At 45.3% G+C, this 27704-nt stretch overlaps 1 protein-coding gene across 2 annotated transcripts in view; it reads left to right on the top strand.

The window, feature by feature from the left end:
• The window catches only part of si:dkey-230p4.1 (trichohyalin), a 43170-nt gene extending 15466 nt beyond the window's left edge, over positions 1 to 27704 (top strand). The window contains exons 15-24 of one of the 2 annotated variants that reach the window (XM_037538957.1): positions 912 to 1021; positions 2225 to 2366; positions 3229 to 3422; positions 4976 to 5103; positions 5574 to 10227; positions 11625 to 12324; positions 13127 to 13288; positions 25155 to 25214; positions 25902 to 25973; positions 27196 to 27704. In XM_037538957.1, coding sequence (XP_037394854.1) covers positions 912 to 1021; positions 2225 to 2366; positions 3229 to 3422; positions 4976 to 5103; positions 5574 to 10227; positions 11625 to 12324; positions 13127 to 13288; positions 25155 to 25214; positions 25902 to 25973; positions 27196 to 27423 — 6450 coding nt within the window. In that variant the 3' untranslated portion in view covers positions 27424 to 27704. Of the gene's footprint in view, positions 1 to 911; positions 1022 to 2224; positions 2367 to 3228; positions 3423 to 4975; positions 5104 to 5573; positions 10228 to 11624; positions 12325 to 13126; positions 13289 to 25154; positions 25215 to 25898; positions 25974 to 27195 lie in introns of both variants that reach the window. The other variant, XM_037538956.1, reaches the window with a different exon arrangement.

Below are 27704 nucleotides of genomic sequence, written 5' to 3'. Positions count from 1 at the left end.
GGCCTTAACAATCAGAATCAGATTTAATGGCCTTAACAATCAGAATCAGATTTAATGGCCTTAACAATCAGAATCAGATTTAATGGCTTTAACAATCAGAATCAGATTTAATGGCTTTAACAATCAGAATCAGATTTAATGGCTTTAACAATCAGAATCAGATTTAATGGCCTTAACAATCAGAATCAGATTTAATGGCCTTAACAATCAGAATCAGATTTAATGGCTTTAACAATCAGAATCAGATTTAATGGCCTTAACAATCAGAATCAGATTTAATGGCCTTAACAATCAGAATCAGATTTAATGGCTTTAACAGTCAGAATCAGATTTAATGGCCTTAACAATCAGAATCAGATTTAATGGCTTTAACAATCAGAATCAGATTTAATGGCCTTAACAATCAGAATCAGATTTAATGGCTTTAACAATCAGAATCAGATTTAATGGCTTTAACAATCAGAATCAGATTTAATGGCTTTAACAATCAGAATCAGATTTAATGGCCTTAACAATCAGAATCAGATTTAATGGCTTTAACAATCAGAATCAGATTTAATGGCCTTAACAATCAGAATCAGATTTAATGGCCTTAACAATCAGAATCAGATTTAATGGCCTTAACAGTCAGAATCAGATTTAATGGCTTTAACAATCAGAATCAGATTTAATGGCCTTAACAATCAGAATCAGATTTAATGGCTTTAACAATCAGAATCAGATTTAATGGCCTTAACAATCAGAATCAGGTTTAATGGCTTTAACAATCAGAATCAGATTTAATGGCCTTAACAATCAGAATCAGATTGTCCTGGGGTGCTTGATAAATAATGGTCAATGTACATATACCACCTCATTGTAACCATGAAGATCAGAGGCTTGATGTTTCTAAATTTGTGTCTGTGTTCCAGCTGGAGGAGGAGGCGTCTGAAGCTCAGGTCCAGCTGCAAAAGTTGGGGTCGGAGGTGGCGGCTTTGCAGAGGGAGCTGAAGGCTGTTACCATGGAAACAACAGAGTTAAGGTCAGACATCCGTATGCAGTAGAGGTCTGTACTACCGCGCTACCGTCTGCACGGATCTGACACAATATCTTGTGGCGCGAGACTAATTTTCAGTGTTGCGTTTGGGAGTGGGCGGGAGCGGGACAAATCATTTCAGTTGTGATTGCAGGTGGGAGCGGGACAAATCATTTCGGTTGCGGGCGGGAGCGGGACAAATGATTTCAGTTGCGGGCGGGAGCGGGACAAATGATTTCAGTTGCGGGCGGGAGCGGGACAAATCATTTCAGTTGCGGGCGGGAGCGGGACAAATCATTTCGGTTGTGGTTGCGGGCGGGAGCGGGACAAATCATTTCAGTTGTGATTGCAGGCAGGAGCGGAACAAATCATTTCAGTTGTGGGCGGGAGCGGGACAAATCATTTCGGTTGTGGTTGTGGGCGGGAGCGGGACAAATCATTTCAGTTGTGATTGCAGGCAGGAGCGGAACAAATCATTTCAGTTGTGATTGCAGGGAGGAGCGGAACAAATCATTTCAGTTGTGGGCGGGAGCGGGACAAATCATTTCGGTTGTGGTTGTGGGCGGGAGCGGGACAAATCATTTCAGTTGTGATTGCAGGCAGGAGCGGAACAAATCATTTCAGTTGTGATTGCAGGGAGGAGCGGAACAAATCATTTCAGTTGTGGGCGGGAGCGGGACAAATCATTTCGGTTGTGGTTGTGGGCGGGAGCGGGACAAATCATTTCGGTTGTGGTTGTGGGCGGGAGCGGGACAAATCATTTCAGTTGTGGTTGCATGGGCAGGACAAATTATTCAGATTTTCTGTAGGAGCGAGACTGAAAAACATCACGAACAGGAGAGAGACAGTCTAACGTACATTAACGTTTCTTGGTCCTCAGTGGGCCACGGACCACAAGTGGGCTGTGAAGCACCCTCTGGTGGTCTGCAGGCCTGTACGTAGGGGGGATGATGTAGTTTGTAGTGGACCAGTTCTGTTTCCGTCACAGTCCAGATGTGCACCTAAAGCTGGCTACTTCTTTACCATAAACTTCTATTTTCCTCTAAATGTTTTACTTCATTACAGATTTGTGAGGTTTCAAAGTTTCAAGGAGATTGAACTGGAATGTTGATCTGATCTTTTTTTTATGTCCCAATTCTCAGGTGTTCAGAGTCGCTCTAACGTGTGTGTGTGTGTGTGTGTGTGTGTGTGTGTGTGTGTGTGTTTCAGGGCTGGCAGGGAGGTGGAGCTGGACGCCCTTCAGCAGCTCCGAGACAGAGAGAGAGAACTGCAGAGAGACATTCAGACTCTGAGGGAGGAGAGAGAGAGAGAGACCTCCGCTCTGACTGAGGAGAGAGAGAGGAGTGATCAGGTACAGAGGAGGGAGGGTGGTGGGCTATGTGGAGATGATGACTGAGTGATGAGGAAATCGATACCATTTTAACGAGCTACAGTTTCTGATCACTGATATTGGAGATCTAATTAAATTTGATACATTTTTAAAAAGTATCAGGATTTGAATCATTTTAGTTAAACAGATTTTACTGAATGACTTTTTTGTCACATTTCAACAATTTGACCAATTCAAATAGCAGTGAGTGTGTAGACGTCGCTGTTGTCGGATTAGAAACTTGTGTCTCCAAACTGGTCACTTTACAGGAGAAGGACAAAACATACTTTACTTCTAATGGAAGTCAATGGAACCAGATTTTTTCCCAAGTCATTCTGGGTCGTTTCTTTTGGTCCATCCATCATGAAATTCATACACAATGTAAAGAACAACAGGCATGTTCCAATTATGTCAACAACTGAAAAACAACAAAAATGGAGATACAAGTTTTTGTTCTGACAGCAGCAAAATATATATATATAGTTTCTACGCTCATCGTCCACTTTATCAGCTCCACTGACCGCGTAGTTCCACTCTGTAGTTCTACAGTTACAGACTGTAGTCCATCTGTTTCTCTGATACTCTTTTACCCTGTTCTTCAGTGGTCAGGACCCCCATGGACCCTCACAGAGCAGGTACTATTTGGGTGGTGGATCATCCTCAGCACTGCAGAAACACGGACATGGTGGTGGTGTGTTAGTGTGTGTTGTGCTGGTACGTGTAGATCACCACCACCACGTCAGTGTTACTGCAGTGCTGAGAATGATCCACCACCAGGTGGTCATAATGTTATGCCTGATCTGTTTGTGTGTGTGTGTGTGTGTGTGTGTGTGTGTGTGGTCAGCTGAGTGCTCAGTACAGGGTGGTGTGTGATGAGCTCTGTAAAGCTGAGGCAGAGCTGGGGCGAGCGGTGGAGCGAGAGAGGAGAGTGCAGAGAGAGAGAGAGGAGGTGGAGAGAGAGAGAGATCAGCTGGAGGAGAGGGTGAGCACTGTGGAGAGAGAGAAGGAGGAGATACAGCAGCACGCAGAGGAGCTCAGGTACGTCCACCGGTCTGTCTCTCGGTTTGCCTGTCTGTCTGTGTTATTCATATCTGGGAGGCTCTATAACAAAGGAAAGGGAAAATTCCCCCATAATCCAGTGTGTGAGGTGTAATAAGGTTCAGAGGGTTTGGTGTGAGACGGTTCAGACGTCTTTACAGTGGTGGTGATGGGAACCAGGCGTCGCCATGACTACAACACAAATACAGACACTTTATTTACCATCCAGAGCCACCAGCACCAGCACCCTGCATGTCTCCCTCAACCATGAATGGAGTTGAAGTTCTCTAAACTCTCATAAAACAGCGTCTCAGTCATCAGGCAGTGAATTCAGAACCAGCTCATGTAGGAACTTTCTGTAGGAGCTTTTAGAGGGACGTCTGGTTCCTATCACCACCACTGGGAACGGTTCTGACTCGGTAAGATTATCTAGAACAGAGCGTTTCACACCAAACCGCTCAGAACGGCTCTGATTATGTCTTAACCAATTCTGCACACTTCTGTCACTCACAGCAGTGACAATCATCTCCTCTGCATCATAGGCACCCAATGAGCAAACACTATCAAATCTGTGTGTCCTCACTTTCAGAGCCTCACCGCCTCCACAGAGACACCATAATCCAGAACACGAGGTCAGAGATCAGTGTAGAGATCTGTGAGTCAGGAGGAAATAAACTCCTCTGTTCTAGACTCTGCTACTGTGAGTCCGTCGTTCAGACAGTTCATTTCCAGGGTGATTCAAAAATGATTGACTTCACTTGTAAATCATTCCAGATCAATGCAGTGAACTGTAATTGGTTTAAATGAGCTGAAGGTTTATTATGTAGTTTTACAAGGGCTCAGTCTGAACCTCCTCCAGCAGTTGGATTGTGATTGGTTCCTAGACACCTCACAATATGGTGCTTTGAAATCAGATTCATTGTTTTGAATCACCCTGAATGATATCAGTTCAGATGAGACAAAGACCTGCACTGTGGCCCAGAGTATGTGGGAACAGCGCTGCTTTACTTTGCGTGAGCTGTTTCAGGCAAAAGTCGGGCATCAGTTAACAGGGTAAATATTTAATTATGCTGAAAATTGGGTGGAGTTCCCCTTCAAACAGGGTGTCTGAATGGGGTGTAAGTAAAGCTGCTATAACCCACTACGCTAACAGGAGACCAGCTCACCAGCACTAAAGCCTCCAACCTTCCCACGTTCACACGTTTACCAATGACAGTGAAGTGTAGCGGAGAGCACTCTGTAATCCAGTCGTAATCAGATTCCTGCAGGGCAGGTCAACGCAGTCAGTGTTGCAGTTGATATTAATTTGTTGTTAATGTTGATTTTGTTGTCATTGTTTTTAATGTTAATGAAGATTTGTTTGTTAATGTTGGTACTAATGTTGATGTTGAAGCTGATGTTGTTGTTGATGTTTATAATGTAGTTAATATTGTTGATAGTGATGATGTAAATAAGGTTGAAGCTGATGTCAAAGTCGTTTATAATGTTGATGATTATATTGACAATGCTGGTGATGATGTTATTAATGTTGTTGTTGTTGTTGTTGTCTGTAGGGATGTGAGGGCGAGTCTGCAGCAGCAGCTGGGTGCCCTTCACGATGGTGTCTCCACTGTGGAGGTTCAGCGCTCACAGCTCCAGCTGCAGATCCACACGCTGCTGCAGGCTAAAGACGTTCTTCAGGGTGAGAACCCACTCTTTAATGTCTTGACATATAGTCCGTCAGCCATGTGTTTGGTTCTGTAGCTTTAGCTGATGGAGGCTCATATCCACCAGTTTTGTATATTGTCCAGTACAACTGACCACATCATTTCACATTTTGGTCCAAGGCGCTGGAATCTAACTGCTGCACCATTAAAGCTGGAGTGGAAATTTAGAGGAAGAATCAAAATCCACAGACACGGTTGAGCCCAGTGTGAGATGATGTAGGCAGTTAGCACCATGCTAATTGGTCTATGTAAGCTTCCATTTATTGTTAGCTACATTAGCCTTGTAGTTCCAGGGTTGCAACTACAGCAGTTGCAGTTGGGAAAACTGCCTGGAAAACTGCTTGGAAAACTGCCTGGAAAACTTTGTTTGTTGAACTGTCGCTTTAATTACTCCAGTGCTGCAGTGGGTGTGCAGTGAATAAACGATGCTCTCTGATGTGTGTAGGTGAGATTGAGTGCGTTCGGGCGGAGCTGGAGCGAGAGACGGCGCTGAGAGAGCAGGAGAGGGAGCGAGTGAGGGAGGAGAGGAGGAGGACAGAGACAGAGAAGGAGGAGAGTGAGGCAGAGCTGAAGAAGCTGCAGAGAGAAGCTGAGCAGCTCAGGATGAAGGAGGCCGAGCGAGAGAGAGAGAGGGAAACGTGGCAAAGGGAGAGAGAGGAGCTGAGCGCCGAACTGGGGCTGAAGGATGGAGAGATGGAGGCCCTGAAGAACAGGATGGAGGGATTGATGAAGGAAAACAAAGAGCTGTCCGAACTGATGGATGAAAAGATGACAGAAATGGAGCAACTTCAGATCAGACATGCTTCGGAGCAGAGAGCGGCCGAGACAAGGCAGCAGGAATCGAGGGATGAAGCAGGGAGATGGAGGGAGAGAGTGGAGGAGGTCCAGGGAGAGAACCAGAGGCTCCTAGAACGAGTGGAGCGAGAGAACGAAAACCTCAAAACCAGTGAAATGGAGAAGGCAGAGATGGCTGATCTCCTCAGAGAGAAGGAAGGAGAGATAGAAAAGAAAGAGAAGAAGTTAAACGAGTACATAAACACAGTCAAACTGCAGAATGGAGTGATAGAAAGAGTGAGAGCTCAGCTGAAAGATGGAGAGAAAGAAAGAGAGATACTAGAGAGAAGAGTGGCCATTCTGGAGGAGCTGAAGGAGGAGGAACGACAGAAAGAGAGGGAGATGAAAGAGAGAGAGCTGAAAGAGAAGGATGCAGAACTGGAGGAGCTGAAAGAACGAGTGGAAGAAGTGATGAAGGAGAAGAAACGTGTCTCCAGGCAGCTGGAGGAAAAAGAGGAGCAGACGGAAAACCTGCAGAAGAACTGGACGAGAGAGAAGGAAGATCTGGAACTCATGGTCAGAGAAGCAAGAGATGAGATAGAGAGATGTAGGGAGAGAAAGGAGGAGGTCCAGGGAGAGAACCGGAGGCTCCTAGAACGAATGGAGCGAGAGGGCGAAAACCTGAAAACGAGTGAAATGGAGAAGGCAGAGATGGCTGATCTCCTCAGAGAGAGGGAAGGAGAGATAGAAAAGAAAGAGAAGGAGTTAGACGAGTACATAAACACAGTCAAACTACAGAATGGTGTGATAGAGAGAGTGAGAGCTCAGCTGAATGATGGAGAGAAAGAAAGAGAGATACTGGAAAGAAGAGTGGCCACTCTGGAGGAGCTGAAGGAGACGAAAGAAGAAGAAAGACGGAGTGAGAGGGAGATGAAAGGGAGAGAGCTGAGAGAGAAGGATGCAGAACTGGAGGAGCTGAAAGAACGAGTGGAAGAAGTGATGAAGGAGAAGAAATACGTCTCCAGGCTGCTGGAGGAACGAGAGGAGCAGACGGAGAACCTGCAGAAGAACTGGACGAGAGAGAAGGAAGATCTGGAACTCATGGTTAGAGAAGCAAGAGATGAGATAGAGAGATGTAGGGAGAGAAAGGAGGAGGTCCAGGGAGAGAACCGGAGGCTCCTAGAACGAATGGAGCGAGAGGGCGAAAACCTGAAAACGAGTGAAATGGAGAAGGCAGAGATGGCTGATCTCCTCAGAAAGAGGGAAGGAGAGATAGAAAAGAAAGAGAAGAAGTTAGACGAGTACATAAACACAGTCAAACTGCAGAATGGAGTGATAGAGAGAGTGAGAGCTCAGCTAAAAGATGGAGAGAAAGAAAGAGAGATACTGGAAAGAAGAGTGGCCACTCTGGAGGAGCTGAAGGAGGAGGAACTACAGAAAGAGAGGGAGGTGAAAGAGAGAGAGCTGAGAGAGAAGGATGCAGAACTGAAAGAACGAGTGGAAGAAGTGATGAAGGAGAAGAAATGTGTCTCCAGGCTGCTGGAGGAACGAGTGGAGCAGACGGAGAACCTGCAGAAGAACTGGATGAAGGAGAAGGAAGATCTGGAACTCGAAGCCAGAGAAGCAAGGGATGAGAACCGGAGGCTCCTAGAACGAGTGGAGCAAGAGGGTGAAAACCTAAAAATGAGTGAAATGGAGAAGGCAGAGATGGCTGATCTCCTCAGAAAGAGGGAAGGAGAGATAGAAAAGAAAGAGAAGAAATTAGACGAGTACATAAACACAGTCAAACTGCAGAATGGAGTGATAGAGAGAGTGAGAGCTCAGCTAAAAGATGGAGAGAAAGAAAGAGAGATACTGGAGAGAAGAGTGGCTGTTCTGGAGGAGCTGAAGGAGGAGGAACTACAGAAAGAGAGGGAGATGAAAGAGAGAGAGCTGAGAGAGAAGGATGCAGAACTGAAAGAACGAGTGGAAGAAATGATGAAGGAGAAGAAATGCATCTCCAGGCTGCTGGAGGAACGAGAGGAGCAGACGGAGAACCTGCAGAAGAACTGGATGAAGGAGAAGGAAGATCTGGAACTTGAAGCCAGAGAAGCAAGGGATGAGAACCGGAGGCTCCTAGAACGAGTGGAGCAAGAGGGTGAAAACCTAAAAACGAGTGAAATGGAGAAGGCAGAGATGGCTGATCTCCTCAGAAAGAGGGAAGGAGAGATAGAAAAGAAAGAGAAGAAATTAGACGAGTACATAAACACAGTCAAACTGCAGAATGGAGTGATAGAGAGAGTGAGAGCTCAGCTAAAAGATGGAGAGAAAGAAAGAGAGATTCTAGAGAGAAGAGTGGCCACTCTGGAGGAGCTGAAGGAGGAGGAACGACAGAAAGAGAGGGAGATGAAAGAGAGAGAGCTGAGAGAGAAGGATGCAGAACTGGAGGAGCTGAAAGAACGTGTGGAAGAAGTGATGAAGGAGAAGAAATGCGCCTCCAGGCTGCTGGAGGAACGAGAGGAGCAGACGGAGAACCTGCAGAAGAACTGGACGAGAGAGAAGGAAGATCTGGAACTCGTGGCCAGAGAAGCGAGGGATGAAATGGAGCTGTGGAAGAGGAGAGCAGGTGAAATGGAGAGAGAGAAGGAGGGAGCGAACCGAATGCTGCTGGAGCGAGTGGAGAGAGAGAGGGATGAGCTCAGAGCGGTGGAAGGAGAGAGGGATGAGCTGACAAAGCGGTTGGGCGAGAGGGAGAAACAGATAGAGAAGAAAGAGGAGGAGAATGAAGAGCTGCAGTCTACAGTCCGGTCATTAGAGGGAGAGATGGAGGGATTAGAGAGGGAAGTGAAGGAGAAGGAAAGATTAGAAAAACGAGTGATGGTGTTAGAAGAGGAAAACACAAAGCTGAAAGAAAGAGAGAGAGAGAGAATTAGAGAGTGGAGCAGGATGGAGGAAGACCACCAAGAAGGAGAAAACAGAATGAGAAATGATTTAGAGAGGAGGGGTGGAGAGGTAGAGGAGCTCAGGAGCAGGATGGAGAGAATAATGGAGGAGAAGAACGAGGCGGTGGATAGACTGAGTGCTGAATTAGAGGAACTTAGATTGAGAATGAAGGAGAAAGAGGAGAAATGGAAGAAGTTGGTGGAGGAGATGGATGAGGAGAGGATAAGAGTGGAGGAGAGGAGGAAAAGAGGGGATGTGGAGAGAAAGGAGAGAGAGGAAAAGCTGAAAGGAGAGATAAAGCTGAAGGAGGAGAAGCTGAAGGAGATGAAGGTGAGGATTGTGAAGCTGGAGCGAGAGAACGAAGAAATGAAAAGAAAAGCGAAAGAAGGAGAAGAAGAGCTCCACAAACAGGGCAGAGCTCTGAGAGAGAGGGATCAGGAGACGCTCCGACTGAGAGAAACGATGGAGAGAAAAGAGAAAGAGGAGAAGGAGAAGATGCAGAAGAAGCAGGACGAGGCGAAGAACCTGATGGAGAAACTTCAGGAGAATCTGAGAAATGCAAAGTCAGAGCTGGAGAACGAGAAAACTCTGCGCCAAGAGAAGGAAAAAGAGCTCTCGGACTGTAAACATAGACTGCGACTGGAGAAGACCAGAGGAGACGGAGGAGAAGATAAGGTGCGAGAGGTGGAGGAGAAAAGCGAGAGGCTGATGGAGGAAGTGGAAGTGCTGAGAGGAGAACTGGACCAGCGTTCTAGAGAGTTAGCAAGGCAGTCGCGCTTGCTGAGGGAGAGTGACGGAGAACTCAGGAGGCTGAAAATGAGAGTGGAGGATGGCGAAGAAGAGAAAGAACAAGTGAAGAAGTCTCTGAGCCAGATGGAAGGGGAGGTGAAGCGGCTGGAGGTTCAGCTGAGAGAATGGAGAGCAGAAGAAAATAATGTGAGTTCTAGATTAGAGGAACTTCAGCGAGAACATGACCACCTGGAGGAGGAAGTGAAGAGGAAGGAGCGAGAGATTGGCGCTCTGAGGGAGGAGAACCTGAGAGAGACGGAGAGGATGGGTTCATGTCTGAAACAGAAAGAGGAGGAGGTGAAGAAGGTGAGCGAGAAGAAGGAGGAGATGGCCAAAAAGGTCGAAACCCTGAGGCGCGAGGTGAGGTCGCTGTCTGAGAACCAGCAGTTGGAGAAGGTGAAGGTAAAGGAGCAAGAGGAGGAGAATAAGAAGATAAGAGAAGGTCTGAAGGCTGGACTGCAGGAGATGGTCAATCTGAAGGAGCTCCTGGAGGAGAGCCACCGTGAAGGAGAACGTTTGAGGAATGTTCTGAAGGAGAAGAAGGGAGAACTGATGAGAGGAAGAGAGGAGGATGTAAGGGCAGCTCGACAGGAGGCAGAAGATCTAAAGCTCAGGTAAGCTGAGAAGGAGAATCTCAGAATTCACGTATTTTCAGGCTAGATGACTAGATGATATTTTCTATGTTACTAAATGTTCTTGGTTCTATAGAGCTACACAAGTTGGTTTGGTTCAAATTAATAAATGTTCTCCAGTAGAACCTTTTCAGCTCCTGTCATGCCACACTCTACCAAAATAAACCCTAAGCAATCAAATTTATTTCTAATGTACACACATAAAAAGATGGTTCTTCCGGGGTTCTTTAATAAAGCAATAGTTCTATATAGAACCATGAGCAATCAAAGTGCCATCTGCATGCTGAAATGGTTCTTTACATGGTGAAATGATTCTTCAGACGGATGGAGAATGTGTTGTGTATATAGTTCTATATTGCACCAAAATGGGTTCTGCTACTGTTACAAGCTTGACATTGTACCATTTAAAATAATAGCAGAACTCTTCTTTTGCCGTATAAAACCATATACAACACATTCTCCATCAATCTGAAGAACTATCTTACCATGCAGAACCATTTAAGCAAAAATGTATTTCCATGTGGAACTATGGTTTTAAATAGAACCATTGTCTTTGCCAAAGAACCATTGAAGAACAATCTTTTTAAGAATGTGCAAGGTAATTAAGAAAAACAAGATAAATGGTGCTACATGGAACACTAACTACCTTCTAACCTAAACAAAGAATTGTTCTTCTGTAAAGAAAATGGTTCCTTGTAGAACCATGAACATGGCATGATTAAGTGGTTCTTTGCATCAAGAAAGCATTCTTCAGATTGATGGAGGATATGCTGTAGATGGTTTCTTATAGAACCTTTTTGAAAAGAGTTCTATATAGCACCCAAAAGCGTTCTTCTATTCTATGCAAGCTTGGTAATGTAACAATAGAAGAACCCTTTCGAGTGCTATATAGAACCCTTTTGAAAAAGGGTCTATATAGAACTGTCTTCAGCACATTCTTAAGAACCCTTTCGTGGTGCAAAGAACCTCTTAATCATGTAAAGTGTCCTTTAATGTTTCATGGTTCTTTGTAGTACCATATTCTTTACTGAAGAACCCTTGAAAAACCATCTTTAATAGTGTAGATTTGATCTCCTGTTTTAAAATATGACCAGTTCTGGATGATTCTTCAGATCGATAATGTTTTTTTGAAGACGGTTCTGTATAGCACCAAGAAAGAGTTCTGCTATTGTTATGATGTCAAGCTTGTAATAATGAAGGAACCTTTAATGCTATAAAGAACCCTTTTCAAAAACACATTCTCCATCAGGCTTAAGAACCATTTCATACATACAGAGAAGTACTTAATCATGCAGAGGGTTCTTTGAGTGTTCATCATTCTATGTGGAACCATTCCACTGAAGATCTTTTTTAAGAGTGTGCCTTACCCTCACACTCAGGGTTCACAGCCTGGAGAAGGAGAATCAGGGCCTTCAGGTGAAGCTGCAGCTGCAAGAGTCTGAACTGAAGGAGGAGAAGAAGAACAGTGGAGAACAACACAGGAGGAACTTTGAAGAACATCTGAACTATTTAGAGTCTAAATCAAAGCTGAAAGATGGAGAGTTAGTTAGAGAACAAGGCAGAATAAACAGACTGGAGGAACAGGGGACCCATCTGAGCTGGGCGGTGGAGGAGAAGACCAGAGACGTGGAAGAGCTGAGAATCAGAGTGGAGGAGAGGATTCAGCAGCTGAGAGACCTGGAGGAGAAGATGGAGCTGCTGAAGAAGGAGGAGAAGGAAAGGCAGAGTGAGCTGGAGGAGAAGGAGAGAGGGGTTGAACTCCTCAGAGAGGAAGTGAGAGAGAAGGAGAAGGAGGTAGAAGAGATGAAGAAGAAGAGAACGGAGGAGAACGAGGGGACAAGCCAAGCACTGGAGGAACAGACAGCAGAGGAACCAGCCTTGCAGGGTGAGGACCAGGAGCGGGTGGACAACCAGCTGAGAGACAGAGAGTTGGAGGTGTTTTCTCTGAGAGAGAGAGTGGAGGAGCTCGGCAGAGACAGGGAGAGGATGAGGAGCGCTCTGGAGAACACGGAGGAGAAACTGATCGAGTATAAGGAGAGACTGCAGCAGGTGGAGAAGGAGAAACCCAGCAGGGCCAAGGTGAGGACTTTAGGTTCCTTATTCTTTTTTATTTCAAATGAAGAAAATAATTCACAGTGAGGAACTCCATCGTTTGGTGGAGAAGATGTTGATTGTTTTTGTTTTAAGTTCTGTGGTGGAATCTAAGGAGAGACTTGTTTCCAGTCATATAAAGCAGAATATTGTCGGCACAAAACCTCGTCTCTCCATTTTTGTCATTTCTCAGGTTTTATCATGATCTGAAAATGCTTGTCGTTCTTTACATTGTGTGTAAGTTTTGTGACGAATGGACCAAAAGAATCGGCCCAAAATTATTTGGAGAAAATCCTGGTTCCATTGATTTCTATTAAAAGTAGGTTTTTTCCTATTCCGGTAAAGTCACCATTTTCGAGGTTTTGTTCCAACAGCAGAGGTATTTTTTATATGAGTGGTCAAAATCATCTTTATCTTCAGTAGTTCACTTACATTATTTTGAACACAGAACCTGAGATAATGATAAACATTTGTACGTTGGCAACGTTACAGTTAGAGATACTGTTAGACAGAATGTGAAGCTGCTACACTGCCTGACTGACGCCATCTGCTTAGGACTGTTGCTATATGGTCACTGTTTACCGACTGCACATGTATCTTTATATTTCAATGTTCCAGCCATGAACATATTCATCTTATTGCTGTAATATTCCAGCCATGGTGCTCCATCCTAAACTATACCATCCATTCCAGAACTTGCACATACTCATGGCACAGACACCTAAGGAAGTGAGGAGCACACTGGATCTTGTATCAGTGAGGAGTAATCCGTGCTGTTTGTGTGTGTTAGGACTGTGAGGATGAGAGTGTGGAGAGAGTCACAGCCCTGCAGAGAGCCGTCGCTCAGCTGGAGCTCCAGCAGAGGGCGCTGCAGCAGAGAAACGGCCGTCAGGAGCAGCGCATGGAGAGGCTGAAGAGTGAGAGACAGCAGCTCCGCCTCACTCTGCAGCAGGTACACCGCCTTGTACCTGTCAGTAGTTATTCTCAGCTCTTCAGAAGGGTTTGTTCTGAACCAGTGACGCACGGGAGGGAAATTATTGACCAAAATTGGGCAGAAACATTTTTAACGCAGACGTCACAAAGCAGCTTTACTGAAAAACGGGTCCGCATGACCATCACCAAGAAAAACGTCCTCTGAGCAAGACAGAGAACCTCGAGGGGAACCAAGAATCAAAAGGGGAACCCATTGTCCTCTGGTCCACGATGGACAGCAGGCACCAACATAAGAAGAGCAACGTGAACAGAGAATATGATTTTACCGTTAATGTACAATTTTACATATAAAGAAAGAAAGCAGCCTGTGATCGGACAGTATAGATGAACCAGTGATGACCGTTAGAGCTGATCAGACACTGAGAAACAGATCAGTGAGAATCAGGAACTGCGGCTGAGTTTTATTACTTTACTGTAGAGTTACAGCGAGAGGTCAGTGATTGATGGTCAGTGATTGATGAGTGTGTAATGATGTGTTTGATGTTCAGTGTTTGGTCAGTGTACAATGATCAGTGTTTGATGGTCAGTGGTTCATGGTCTGTTTGATGGTCAGTGTTTGATAGTGTTTCATAATCAATGATGTGATTTATGATGTTAGTAAGTGTTTGATGGTCAGTGTGTGATGGCCACTGTTTGGTCAGTGTTCGATAACGAGTGTTTGGTCAATGTGTGAGGGTCAGTGGTGTGATGGTTAGTGCTTGATAATGAGTGTTTGGTCAGTGTTTGATGATGAGTGATGGTCAGTGTTTGATGGTCAGTGTTTGGTCAATATGTGATGGTCAGTGTGTGTTGATCATTTTTTGATGGTCAGTGTGTGGTGGTCAGTGTGTGATGATGGGTTTGATGGTGAGTGTGTGGTGGTCAGTGTGTGATGATGGGTTTGATGGCCAGTGTTTGATGGTTAATGTGTGATGGCCAGTGTTTGATGGCCAGTGCGTGATGGCCAGTGTGTGATGGCCAGTGTGTGATGGTGAGTGTTTGATGGTGAGTGTTTGATGGTTAATGTTTGATGGCCAGTGTTTGATGGTTAATGTGTGATGGCCGTGTTTGATGGTGAGTGTTTGATAGTGTTTGATGGTTAATGTGTGATGGCCGTGTTTGATGGTGAGTGTTTGATAGTGTTTGATGGTTAATGTGTGATGGCCGTGTTTGATGGTGAGTGTTTGATAGTGTTTGATGGTTAATGTTTGATGGCCGTGTTTGATGGTGAGTGTTTGATAGTGTTTGATGGTTAATGTTTGATGGCCAGTGTTTGATGGTTAATGTGTGATGGCCGTGTTTGATGGTGAGTGTTTGATAGTGTTTGATGGTTAATGTGTGATGGCCGTGTTTGATGATGAGTGTTTGATAGTGTTTGATGGTTAATGTTTGATGGCCAGTGTTTGATGGTTAATGTGTGATGGCCGTGTTTGATGGTGAGTGTTTGATAGTGTTTGATGGTTAATGTTTGATGGCGAGTGTTTGATGGCCAGTGTTTGATGGCCAGTGTTTGATGGTTAATGTGTGATGGCCGTGTTTGATGGTGAGTGTTTGATAGTGTTTGATGGTTAATGTTTGATGGCCAGTGTTTGATGGTTAATGTGTGATGGCCGTGTTTGATGGTGAGTGTTTGATAGTGTTTGATGGTTAATGTTTGATGGCCAGTGTTTGATGGTTAATGTGTGATGGCCGTGTTTGATGGTGAGTGTTTGATAGTGTTTGATGGTTAATGTTTGATGGCCAGTGTTTGATGGTGAGTGTTTGATGGTTAATGTGTGATGGCCGTGTTTGATGGTTAATGTGTGATGGCCGTGTTTGATGGTGAGTGTTTGATAGTGTTTGATGGTTAATGTGTGATGGCCGTGTTTGATGATGAGTGTTTGATAGTGTTTGATGGTTAATGTTTGATGGCCAGTGTTTGATGGTTAATGTGTGATGGCCGTGTTTGATGGTGAGTGTTTGATAGTGTTTGATGGTTAATGTTTGATGGCGAGTGTTTGATGGCGAGTGTTTGATGGCGAGTGTTTGATGGCCAGTGTTTGATGGCCAGTGTTTGATGGCCAGTGTTTGATGGTTAATGTGTGATGGCCGTGTTTGATGGTGAGTGTTTGATAGTGTTTGATGGTTAATGTTTGATGGCCAGTGTTTGATGGTTAATGTGTGATGGCCGTGTTTGATGGTGAGTGTTTGATAGTGTTTGATGGTTAATGTTTGATGGCCAGTGTTTGATGGTTAATGTGTGATGACCGTGTTTGATGGTGAGTGTTTGATAGTGTTTGATGGTTAATGTTTGATGGCCAGTGTTTGATGGTGAGTGTTTGATGGTTAATGTGTGATGGCCGTGTTTGATGGTTAATGTGTGATGGCCGTGTTTGATGGTGAGTGTTTGATAGTGTTTGATGGTTAATGTTTGATGGCCAGTGTTTGATGGTTAATGTGTGATGGCCGTGTTTGATGGTGAGTGTTTGATAGTGTTTGATGGTTAATGTTTGATGGCCAGTGTTTGATGGTGAGTGTTTGATGGTTAATGTTTGATGGCCAGTGTTTGATGGTTAATGTGTGATGGCCGTGTTTGATGGTGAGTGTTTGATAGTGTTTGATGGTTAATGTGTGATGGCCGTGTTTGATGGTGAGTGTTTGATAGTGTTTGATGGTTAATGTTTGATGGCCAGTGTTTGATGGTTAATGTGTGATGGCCGTGTTTGATGGTGAGTGTTTGATAGTGTTTGATGGTTAATGTGTGATGGCCGTGTTTGATGGTGAGTGTTTGATAGTGTTTGATGGTTAATGTTTGATGGCCAGTGTTTGATGGTTAATGTGTGATGGCCGTGTTTGATGGTGAGTGTTTGATAGTGTTTGATGGTTAATGTGTGATGGCCGTGTTTGATGGTTAATGTGTGATGGCCGTGTTTGATGGTGAGTGTTTGATAGTGTTTGATGGTTAATGTGTGATGGCCGTGTTTGATGGTGAGTGTTTGATAGTGTTTGATGGTTAATGTTTGATGGCCAGTGTTTGATGGTTAATGTGTGATGGCCGTGTTTGATGGTGAGTGTTTGATAGTGTTTGATGGTTAATGTGTGATGGCCGTGTTTGATGGTTAATGTGTGATGGCCAGTGTTTGATGGTGAGTGTTTGATGGTGTGGTGGAAATCTCTGGGTGACAAGTAATAATGAAAGTCTCTGAGTCTGGATCAAAAGTGAGTAGCAAGTTTATTGGAGCGAGTCAGAAGCTCATTCTGCCTCGCCAAGAAAAACATGTCACATATACACCATTCAGAGTCAGGTGAGTACACCTCCCACACTGGTTGGAGCCGGTCTCATCTACACAAACAGTAGGAAGGAGCTATCAAGTTCTAATACATTCTGTTCTCTGCCCAAGGTCTTATCACAGTTCTGCACATAATGGAGAAGTTGTTTGGTGCCATCAGCCCAAGGTCTCCCTGTTAAGCTTTGTCAGGGTGGAAAATAACAAGCTTGCATATTTTGTTTGAGTTTGCAGAGGTTACAGTGGAAGAATACTGGCTGGTACTGAGCTCCTCATAGCAAGACAGAGAACGTATACAATCACATATATACACTGATTATGAATCACCTTCATTTCCATTACACACCCCCCCTTTGATTCTTAATCAACCTTTTGCATGTCTATTTCAACATACAAATATTTCAATCCCAGATCATCATCATCATCATCCTCAGTTTCCGGGGTTACTTGTACCATCTGATACTGAGTGAATACACGAGTAATCATATTGGAAACACAATTAAGAACACAGGGCAGTAAACACATGATTATAAGGAACAAACATACTATGGGCAAGATTATAGAAATCATCCAGTGGCCCCATGGACCCAAAATAGAGGTGAGCCAAGCGAACCATGAATCATCTGCCTCCGGCGGGGGCCGAATGCTATTTCTCATGTGGTCAATAAGGCTGGTAATGTTATTGTAATAGTCAGGGAGTGAGAAAGAACATGAAGTGTTAAGCACTTGGCACACTCTACCTTCCTTGGCAAGGAGGAGGTCTAGCGCCATTCTATTCTGCAGGAAGAATCACAGTTAATGACATGTTCCTGAACTCTGGCAAATACCTGTGGCCGTCAGTGTCACAGTCATTAGGTCTATGGTTAAAGCTTTGGTTTGACTTAAGCCATGGCGGAACCTTTTTCGTGAGCAGAAACTCCAAGTTCAACAAAAAGCCTACCCCTATGTTTAGAGCGCAGTCAGACTTGTTTGCAGTCAATGAGGCGGCTGTTTCGTTGTCCAAGGGCTGAGGAATCCATGGAACGGTGAATTGGTGGCAGTGCTTACCAGATGTCACAACATCAGCTACCATAACGGACATCATGCAGGCTCTGTTGCCTTTACATTGGCTCTCTGCGACTTCCCAAGTGCCTAACGAGCTGAGGCAGACTAGTAGAAGAATGGTTAGCATGTTGGAGCTGTTCCTTCCGGTGTGGTTGGTGCCTTCTTACAGTGGGTGTGGTGTACCCAGGTTCCGCGTCCTTCCACTTTCATGGCTGTGTAAGTCACGAGGAACACCTGGTGGGGTCCAGTCCAGTTGGGTTGGTTCCACCTTCATCTGCGGAGATCAGCATCGTATCAGCACCCAGTCACCTGGCTTGCGGTCATGGAAGGGTTGATCAGCTGGTTGCGGCAACATTGCTTTCACCTGCTTGGACACAGAGAGAAGCGTCTCATACAATGAGACATAATACGTTGTGAGAGAATGATCTAGTAGCTGATTATCGAGTGTGGGTGGACCTAATCCCGTATTTGGAGGTCTGCCAAACACTATTTCAAAGGCACTAAGGCCAGTTCTTTTCGGTGGTCTGGATCTACTTTGCCAGAGGTCTAGGGGGAGACATTTGACCCAATTGAGGCCTGTCTGTTGTGTCATTTCTGCAAGGCCGTTCTTAATTGTCCCATTAACCCTTTCAACTGCCCCGGCACTGGCTGGATGATAACTGCAATGCTTTCTCATATCTATCCCTAAATACTTTGTCAGGCTATTCAGGCCCGTATGTACAAACGGGGTGCCGTTATCACTTGAAACGCGTTGTGGCAGACCCCACCTGGGGATTATTTCCCTGAGAAATGCCTTGGCTACTGCTTCGCCATCCTGAGTACCTGTGGGAAAACTTTCAACCCATTTACTGAACATGCAAACACAGACCAGGAGAAACTTCTTTCCCTCAGCTGGGGTGAGCTCTACAAAATCGATTTGCCAATGTTGGAACGGTTCTGTCGCTGGGGGGTGACCCACAGACTGTTGTGACAGTGGTTGTGTGTGTCTATGTGTGTTTTATGCACATACTAAGCATGCTGAACAAAAATTTTGGGTGAGTGTGGAGAGGCCGGGGTGCATACCAGTGTCTTGCTATCATATCCATTATCCTCCCTTTGCTCATGTGACTCCTCCCATGAGCAATAGCAATTGACCCTTCCATGTATGCTTTAGGGAGACATGGTCTGTAGCAGTGTGTACCCAGACATTATTTTGTTTAACACACCCTGATTTGGACCTCTGAGCCCGCTCTACCGGGGTAGCAGAGGATTGGATGTCTTGCAGTGTAGGTTTCTCTTGGTCTGCTACAGGAAGCTGTGTGGCAGCGATCGGATCTGTGCAGGCAGTATGTTTTGCCACGTGGTCTGCGAAAGCATTTCCCTTACTGACAGGGTCATCTGCTGAAGTGTGTGCTGCACATTTGACTACTGTGATTTGTGATTCACTGCTTGTAAGTCTTGGACAAATCTCCATTCATCTCTACCAGGTTTTTTTTTCACAGGAAAGCAAGCAAGCAAAATTTATTTATACAGCGCTTTTTACAACAGGTGTTGTCACAAAGCAGCTTTACAGAACAATCAGTATTACAGAGAGAAGAGAAAAGAAGAAAGAAAATCCGGGTCCGAGCCCCCATGAGCAAGCCAGCGGCGACGGTGGCAAGGAAAAACTCCCTAAAAGAGGAAGAAACCTTGAGAGGAACCAAGACTCAGAAGGGGAACCCATCCTCCTATGGTCGACACCGGATAGCAAACATTATTAGTATGAAGTTTTATAGTAAAGTGGGAAAAGAAAAGAAAAGATTGGTGTCCTGACTGGCGAGTCAGGGCAAGGCACGATTACTCCTGCTTGGAGCAGTGCTTGAAACACAGGCTTAATGCCCTCAACTGCCTCAGGTTTCAAAGGATACCTCGCCTCTCTGGGTCTGTATGCTGATTTGGGAGTGATCACAACTGGTTCACAGTCTTTAATTAGTCCCACATCATATTTACTGGACTCCCACAGTTGAGGAGGAAGTGAGGCCAGTTCTAGTTCCTCCTCCTCTGTGAGTGTGGCAGCCTGCACCAATGAAGGGGGGCCAAATAGCTCCCCAGTGCGCTCTGTTCTCAATCTGTATTGAAAAGGGCACTTCCACGTTTTCGTGGAGGCGCTGTACTGTACATTAGGGCGCTCTGTGTCATTCCAATCATTAGCCTTGGCCACTCTCAAAGCCCATGGTCCAAAGTCTCGCCATGGGAGGGTGTGTTCAAATCTGGCTAAGGAGATGTGTGGGTACGAATTACCTACTGTGAACAGTTCGCTCTGAGCTTTTGTCAGTGAAACTTGGGCGGCCGCCATTTTATCGCTCCATATGAGTGCTGTAGTGGCAAGGGATTCTGTCATTGGTTTAAAAAACTGTTTCTCATAATCATGATCTGGGCCTCGACTGATGTGTGAGGTGCAATGTACATCTTGAGTTTTCCATTGCAGAGATCCTAACACTGTTCATTTGGCTTCTCAGAAAATGTTTCCCCTTGTTCATTAACGCAGCGCTACATGTAAGCGTATGCCGGGACTCCTGATGCTAATTGAACCATGCATGGTTGTTCTGGAAAATCTATGGCTAGTCCCTCTGGTGAGCTAATCAAAGTGCATCCCAATTTACACATTAGATCCCTAGCTAACAGATTTACTGGGCAAACGAAAGATATTAAGAAACAGTGCGAAAACACTTAGAGAGCACTGGAGAGGCACAGACACTTTCTCTCTAACCACTTCTCCCCCCACACCTATTAATGCTTGAGATTTTCCCTGCTGTGTGTCACAATGAAGGTCATTCGTTCTAATCACCGAATGCCCTGCCCCACTATCTACCAAAAATTCCAAATCCTTCCCTTGTACCGTTAACGTTATCTTTGGCATGCTTAAAGGGCATGTTGTCAGCTGCTGCACTAATGAAAGATAGGGAGAAGAAAATGGCACTTCCCTTTTTGATGTGTCAGCGGATCCTGCCTCGCCGTCCTGCCCCTCCGCCGCCCGTCACTTCTCTTGGGTGGACTGTCTCGGACAGTCTCTGGCAAAATGTCCAAGCTGGCCACAGTTATAGCACTGATTCTCCCATTCACCCTTCTGATCCATGCTTGGTTGGAAGGCTGGCCCATTGCCAGTGAATCCTCTCCCTCGGCCTCTGCCTCGTCCTCGTCCTCGACCCCTCCCCTGTCCTCTCCCTCGGCCTCCTCGGCATGGAGCGCTGGTAGGAAGGGCTGCAACATGCTGTACCATCTTTAACATGGCTTGATACATCGTGTCTGCTCGGTTCTTCTCTCTCCTCTTTGTTTCTGAGTTGAGGAGGCCTTCTTGCTGTTTGGCATGGTCCTCAATGACGCTGAGAGGCTGTCTGGTGATCCCCACACAATGCTTAGTTATGGCGCTAGACAGTTCTGGCTTCAGTCCCAATAAGAAGCTGTTACGCAAATGTGCTTCCCACAGGCCCACATGCTCTGCATCATGCGCTCTTTGTGCGGGTGCTTCCAGCCCGCTGTAATCTGTGTGCACTCTTGTCAAGCGGACCAGATAATCATGGACAGTCTCTCCATCTTCCTGCTTACATGCAGCTATCTTCCCCGTGTTCACATGCAGAGGGAAAGCAGCCTCTAGGCGAGTTCTCAGATCCCTTATCATATTCCAATAGGGAGCGTTGGGGTCCGGTTGGTCAGCTGGTGGTTGATAACTGGGGGCGGCCAGGCGAATGTCTCCATCTGGCCAGTTCCGGTCGATCTTGCAGTAACTGGACCCCAGCTTCTTGAACAAAATGCGTTTTATCTCATTTGCAGTTGGGCAACAAGACATAACAAAGTCCTCAAATTCCTCTCCAAACTTTCGTCCTCCTATTTGTCGAGGGTCAGATAAACCAGAGGCAGCTTCCATTATGTTCTTTTCAGTCCAGTATCGGTGGACTAACAACAGGCCTTCAGGTCCTGCAACTTCCACCATTGGAAAAGATCCACTCGGAGCTTGAACTGCTGTAAAAACACTCCCATGGTGAAGTCGGCCTCCCGGGGAGGTGGGCATGCTAGTGAATGTCTCACTCCCCTCTATGCCCTTCTCATCACGGCTCCTGGTGTGTGCAGCCATGGGTGACCACACGGGAGGAGGCTGCTGCTGTCCAGGGCCGGTTGGGGATGGGCTGGTCTGCAGAGCCGCTGACGCGCTCTGTTGGATCTCATCCAAGGCTGCCCTCACTGGTGCGTATGGGCTAGGCGTTGCAGGTGGTGGCGGCGGTGGAAGTGGTTGGAGCATCTCCGGTGGTGGTGGTGGGAGCTCTTCTTCTGGTTCTGGTGCTGCTGGTTCTCCCGGTCGCGGCCGTCTCGGTGGGGCGGCATCGAGGTCAGGATCAAGCGTGACTGAGACACACTGAGACACAGGGTTAGCTCCCTTCCCCCCCTTCGCTCTCTCACTCTCTCTTTTTTGCGCTTCGTCCATCCAGAACTCTGCTGCTTGTAACATTTTCTCTTTATGTTTCTGACAATGCTTAGTTATTGCCTTTGGGCAGCCAACTGGTGGCTGCTCAAGTCTTTTCTTGAACCTGCTTAAATATTTCACACTGAGGCTCCCAGTAGTAGGGAATCCGAAATACTTTATCCACAACGGGACATACATAATGCTGTCAGTGCCATAATCCTGGCTCATCTGACTAAAGAGAGCCGCAGTGTGAACTTTAGGATTAAACTGTAGGTCTTTAGTTACCTGGGATCCCATTTTGCTCTCTCACCTGATCTTGGCGACTCAGAGAAATTTGGCCCCAACAACCAAGTCTCACCTCCCTATTCCCTGCTTAAGGAGCTGCTCTGAGCTATCAGCACTCCTCCCCACGGTCCGGACCTATTACACCAAAGATACGTCTATCAGTAGAGGCCTCGCTATGACTAGGCTAGTCTTTTCTTATTGCGCCGTCGAGCGTCCTGCCCCGACTGCCACGCAATGTGTTACACCGTCATGCAACTAAACTTTGTCCAGGGCGGAGTGCTTTAGGCGAGGTGGAGGGGTATAAAATTCAGCAACATTCAAATAATTTTAAACTTGTCACTCACCACCTATTCGTTCGTTGATGAGGCCTGGATTGCGTGCGGAGGGATGATTAGTCACACCCGCCCCCTGCGGTACTTCTCCCTTATTCTGTGGGATTTTCCCCTGCTGTTGGGTCCGGCTTCAGCCAGAGAGCGTCCTCGGTGGGTGTTTCACTTCTCCTCCCTTCGCCGCAGTCCGCTGCTCATCCTTTTCGTGACGCCAAATTGTGGTGGAAATCTCTGGGTGACAAGTAATAATGAAAGTCTCTGAGTCTGTATCAAAAGTGAGTAGCAAGTTTATTGGAGCGAGTCAGAAGCTCATTCTGCCTCGCCAAGAAAAACATGTCACATATACACCATTCAGAGTCAGGTGAGTACACCTCCCACACTGGTTGGGGCCGGTCTCATCTACACAAACAGTAGGAAGGAGCTATCAAGTTCTAATACATTCTGTTCTCTGCCCAAGGTCTTATCACAGTTCTGCACATAATGGAGAAGTTGTTGGGTGCCATCAGCCCAAGGTCTCCCTGTTAAGCTTTGTCAGGGTGGAAAATAACAAGCTTGCATATTTTGCAAGAGTTCACAGAGGTTACAGTGGAAGAATACTGGCTGGTACTGAGCTCCTCATAGCAAGACAGAGAACGTATACAGTCACATATATACACTGATTATGAATCACCTTCATTTCCATTACAATGGTTAATGTGTGATGTCAGTCTTTGATGGTGAGTCTTTGATGGTGAGTCTGATGGTGAGTCTTTGGTGGTGAGTGTTTGATGGTTAATGTGTGATGGCCGTTTTTGATGGTGAGTCTTTGATGGTGAGTCTTTGATGGTGAGTCTTTGGTGGTGAGTGTTTGGTTAATGTGTGATGGCCATGTTTGATGGTGAGTCTTTGATGGTGAGTCTTTGGTGGTGAGTGTTTGATGGTTAATGTGTGATGGCCGTTTTTGATGGTGAGTCTTTGGTGGTGAGTGTTTGATGGTTAATGTGTGATGGCCATGTTTGATGGTGAGTGTTTGATGGTGAGTGTTTGATGGTGTTTGATGGTGAGTGTTTGATGGTGTTTGATGATGAGTGTTTGATTGTTAATGTGTGATGGCCGTTTTTGATGGTGATTCTTTGGTGGTGAGTGTTTGATGGTTAATGTGTGATGGCCGTTTTTGATGGTGAGTCTTTGATGGTGAGTCTTTGGTGGTGAGTGTTTGATGGTTAATGTGTGATGGCCGTTTTTGATGGTGAGTCTTTGATGGTGAGTCTTTGGTGGTGAGTGTTTGATGGTTAATGTGTGATGGCCGTTTTTGATGGTGAGTCTTTGATGGTGAGTCTTTGGTGGTGAGTGTTTGATAGTTAATGTGTGATGGCCATGTTTGATGGTGAGTGTTTGATGGTGAGTGTTTGATGGTGTTTGATGGTGAGTGTTTGATGGTGTTTGATGATGAGTGTTTGATTGTTAATGTGTGATGGCCGTTTTTGATGGTGATTCTTTGGTGGTGAGTGTTTGATGGTTAATGTGTGATGGCCGTTTTTGATGGTGAGTCTTTGATGGTGAGTCTTTGGTGGTGAGTGTTTGATGGTTAATGTGTGATGGCCGTTTTTGATGGTGAGTCTTTGATGGTGAGTCTTTGGTGGTGAGTGTTTGATGGTTAATGTGTGATGGCCATGTTTGATGGTGAGTGTTTGATGGTGAGTGTTTGATGGTGTTTGATGGTGAGTGTTTGATGGTGAGTGTTTGATGGTGAATGTTTGATGGTGTTTGATGATGAGTGTTTGATGGTGTTTGATGATGAGTGTTTGATGGTGTTTGATGGTGAGTGTTTGATGGTGAGTTTTTGATGGTGAATGTTTGTTGGTGTTTGATGATGAGTGTTTGATGGTGTTTGATGATGAGTGTTTGATGGTGTTTGATGATGAGTGTTTGATGGTTAATGTGTGATGGCCGCCTTTGATGGTGAGTGTTTGATGGTGAGTCTTTGGTGGTGAGTGTTTGATGGTTAATGTGTGATGGCCGTTTTTGATGGTGAGTGTTTGATGGTGAGTGTTTGATGGTGTTTGATGATGAGTGTTTGATGGTTAATGTGTGATGGCCGTGTTTGATGGTGAGTGTTTGATGGTGAGTGTTTGATGGTTAATGTGTGATGGCCGTGTTTGATGGTGAGTGTTTGATGGTGAGTGTGTGATGGTCAGTGTGTGATGGTGAGTCTTTGATGGTTAATGTGTGATGGCCGTGTTTGATGGTGAGTGTTTGATGGTGAGTGTTTGATGGTTAATGTGTGATAGTGTTTGATGATCAGTATGTGATGAGTGTCTCATGGTGAGTGTGTGATGGTCAGTGTTTGGTCAATATGTGATGGTCAGTGTGTGGTGGTCAGTGTGTGATGAGTAATGATGTATTTGATGATGAGTGTTTGATGGCCAATGTGTGATGGTCAGTGTGTTGTAATCATTGTTTGATGGTCACTGTCTGGTGGTCAGTATTTAATGATCAGTTTTTGGTGTGTTTGGTTTCTGTCAGGTGGAGCTGGAGAGGAACAAATTGAAACAGCAGCTTTCTCAGTGCGACTCTGGAACCCAGGTATGAACCACCTTCACGACAGAACACGTTCTGAGTCTGTGAAGCTCATTATAGTGCTAGAATCAACACAGCCAGAGCTCCACTGAGTTTACTCTGTAATCCAGCTGAGAAACCTTGACACATTAAAAACACTTTAGCTAATTAGTCTGATGCTCCTTGTCCTGAATTACAGCCATACAGAGGTCTGAATGTTATTGTGGTGTTTGAGGCAACTCATGATTCTCTTCCAGCTCGTGATTTTAAAACTGTTCTTTAAGAATCTTGATTTCTTTAATCTCCATAAAGATTGTTACCTTCATATGTAGCGTTAGCTAATGGGTGTGAGTGTGGAACACACAGCACTTGTTTTTCACTTTTATAACCATCTAATTAACTAGACCTCAAAAAGAAGCTACACTTTGAAATCATCTGTGTTTACAGGTCAGATTGTTTACAGTGCAGCCTGCAGAGTTTAGCCTGAGTGTCCAGACACATGGTGAAACGGTTCTTCAGACTGATGAAGAATATGCTGTGGATGGTTCTATATAGCAGCAGTTATTAGTTATTAGTGGCCACCTGCTCATGTTCTGACCTGCCAGAGTCAGACTGTGTGTTTACTCCTGTCGAGCTGGACAGTACTCTGAGTGCTGTGGAGTACTAGTGTCAGCTGATTTGCTGAGTTGATGTGTGTGATGGTTCTTTCAGCAGGATGGGATCATCTCGACTGAAGCTGATGAGCTGAAGACGCTAAGAGAACAGACCAGTGACTTGACACAGCAGGTGAGGAGAAAACAGGCTCTTAGTTAAAGGGGAACTTCACCAACTTCTTCCAAAATTCCCCCATCATCCAGTGTGTGAGGTGTAATCAGAGGTTCTGAGGGTTTGGTGTGAAACGGTTCAGACATCTTTACAGTGGTAGTGATGGGAACCAGGTGTCGCCATGACTACAACACAGATATAGACACTTTATTTACCATCCAGAACCACCAGAGAACCTACACGAGTCTTCTGAGCTTATATGGAATGTTGACGATGGAAAATAGTGGAAAATCTGGAATGATGAGTTTTCTTTGGGGACTATTTTGCCGCACAGCGCCCTGCATGTCTCCCTCCACCATGAATGGAGTTGAAGTTCTCTAAACTCTCATAAAACAGTCATCAGGCAGTGAATTCAGAACCAGCTCATGTAGGAACTTTCTGTAGGAGCTTTTAGAGGGACGTCTGGTTCCCATCACCACCACTGTGAACAGTTCTGACTCGGTGAGTTTATCTAGAACAGAGCGTTTCACACCAAACCGCTCAGAACCGCTCTGTTTACATCTGAACCAGTTAATTATGTGGAAATTTTGGAATATGGGTGGAGTTCCCCCTTAATTTATACTCATGAAGAAGGAGAACCAGCTAATCTGGACATAAACTCCATTTATTCAGTTCCTTGTTGTTCAGTAAAAGTCTGGTGGGCTGCTCCAGCATATCCAGTGAGTACGTTCTCCTCAGCTCCATTTCAGTCATTAACGTTCTGCTCCTAAATTCTGCTGTGCTGGTTCAGCTCCTGCTCTGCGCTCCTGTTGATCACTCCTCCCACTCTGGAGCTTTAGTCTTTATTTTAGACCAAAAGAGTTTTTCCTCTTTTCCTTTTCTCAAGATAAACATTTCTCTTAACATATTGAGTTAGTATCTCAAAATCATTACATTATTGTTCATAAATTATTTTTGTAAAGATTTTTCAAGAATGTTGAAATATTGAGGTATTACATTTAATAAAATAAGTAATTGTTCATTAATATTATTAGATATTAAGTTATTATAAATAAGTAATGATTTAAAGATATGAAGTCCACCTCTTGTTGAATTTCCTGTTCCACCGTGTTTGGTGGTGAGTTACTCTGGACTTCAGTAGTTTTTATACAGGTGCTTTAACTTTCTCTGCAGTCGTTATCTGACCCGGGTTTAGGATGTTCTGGATGGCCGTGACAGTGATTCTGTCTTTGTGAACCTGCAGGTTGAACATCTGCGTCTGCTGCTGGCGCTGGACCATCAGGAGCGTGTCCAGTTCATTGACCGCTCGGTGAGGAACAGCGAGAGCCTGCAGTCTCTGAGAGAAGACCTGAGCCGGTCTCTCGCCGTCGTGTCGCAGCAGCTCGTTCCGCCGGTTCTGCGGTCCGAAACGGAGCGACTGGACCGCAGTATCAGAGAGGAGGAGCACCGTCTTTCTCTCAGCCAGAACTAGAGAGAGAGAATGACCCTGGACATTTTGCACTGGGAGTGAAGCAGTCAATGCTTCCTGATTGTAGCAGCTCCAGATGGAGTCTCAACGCTTCAGTGTTCATTAACTGTGTATAAGACAGACGAATGTTTCTCCATGACTTACTGTTTCACCCAATGACACACCTGTGTATTTATTTTTTATATTTATATTTATTTTTAATACGTGAATGTCTGATGCTGCTCACTTATTTCTGTATTTACTGAAAGGTAAAGTGACCGTGGAATAAAAGTGCCAGCTGATTA

Source organism: Pygocentrus nattereri, chromosome 6, assembly GCF_015220715.1.
Source record: "Pygocentrus nattereri isolate fPygNat1 chromosome 6, fPygNat1.pri, whole genome shotgun sequence".
Taxonomy (NCBI): domain Eukaryota; kingdom Metazoa; phylum Chordata; class Actinopteri; order Characiformes; family Serrasalmidae; genus Pygocentrus; species Pygocentrus nattereri.
This window is presented reverse-complemented; position numbering and strand designations above follow the sequence as displayed.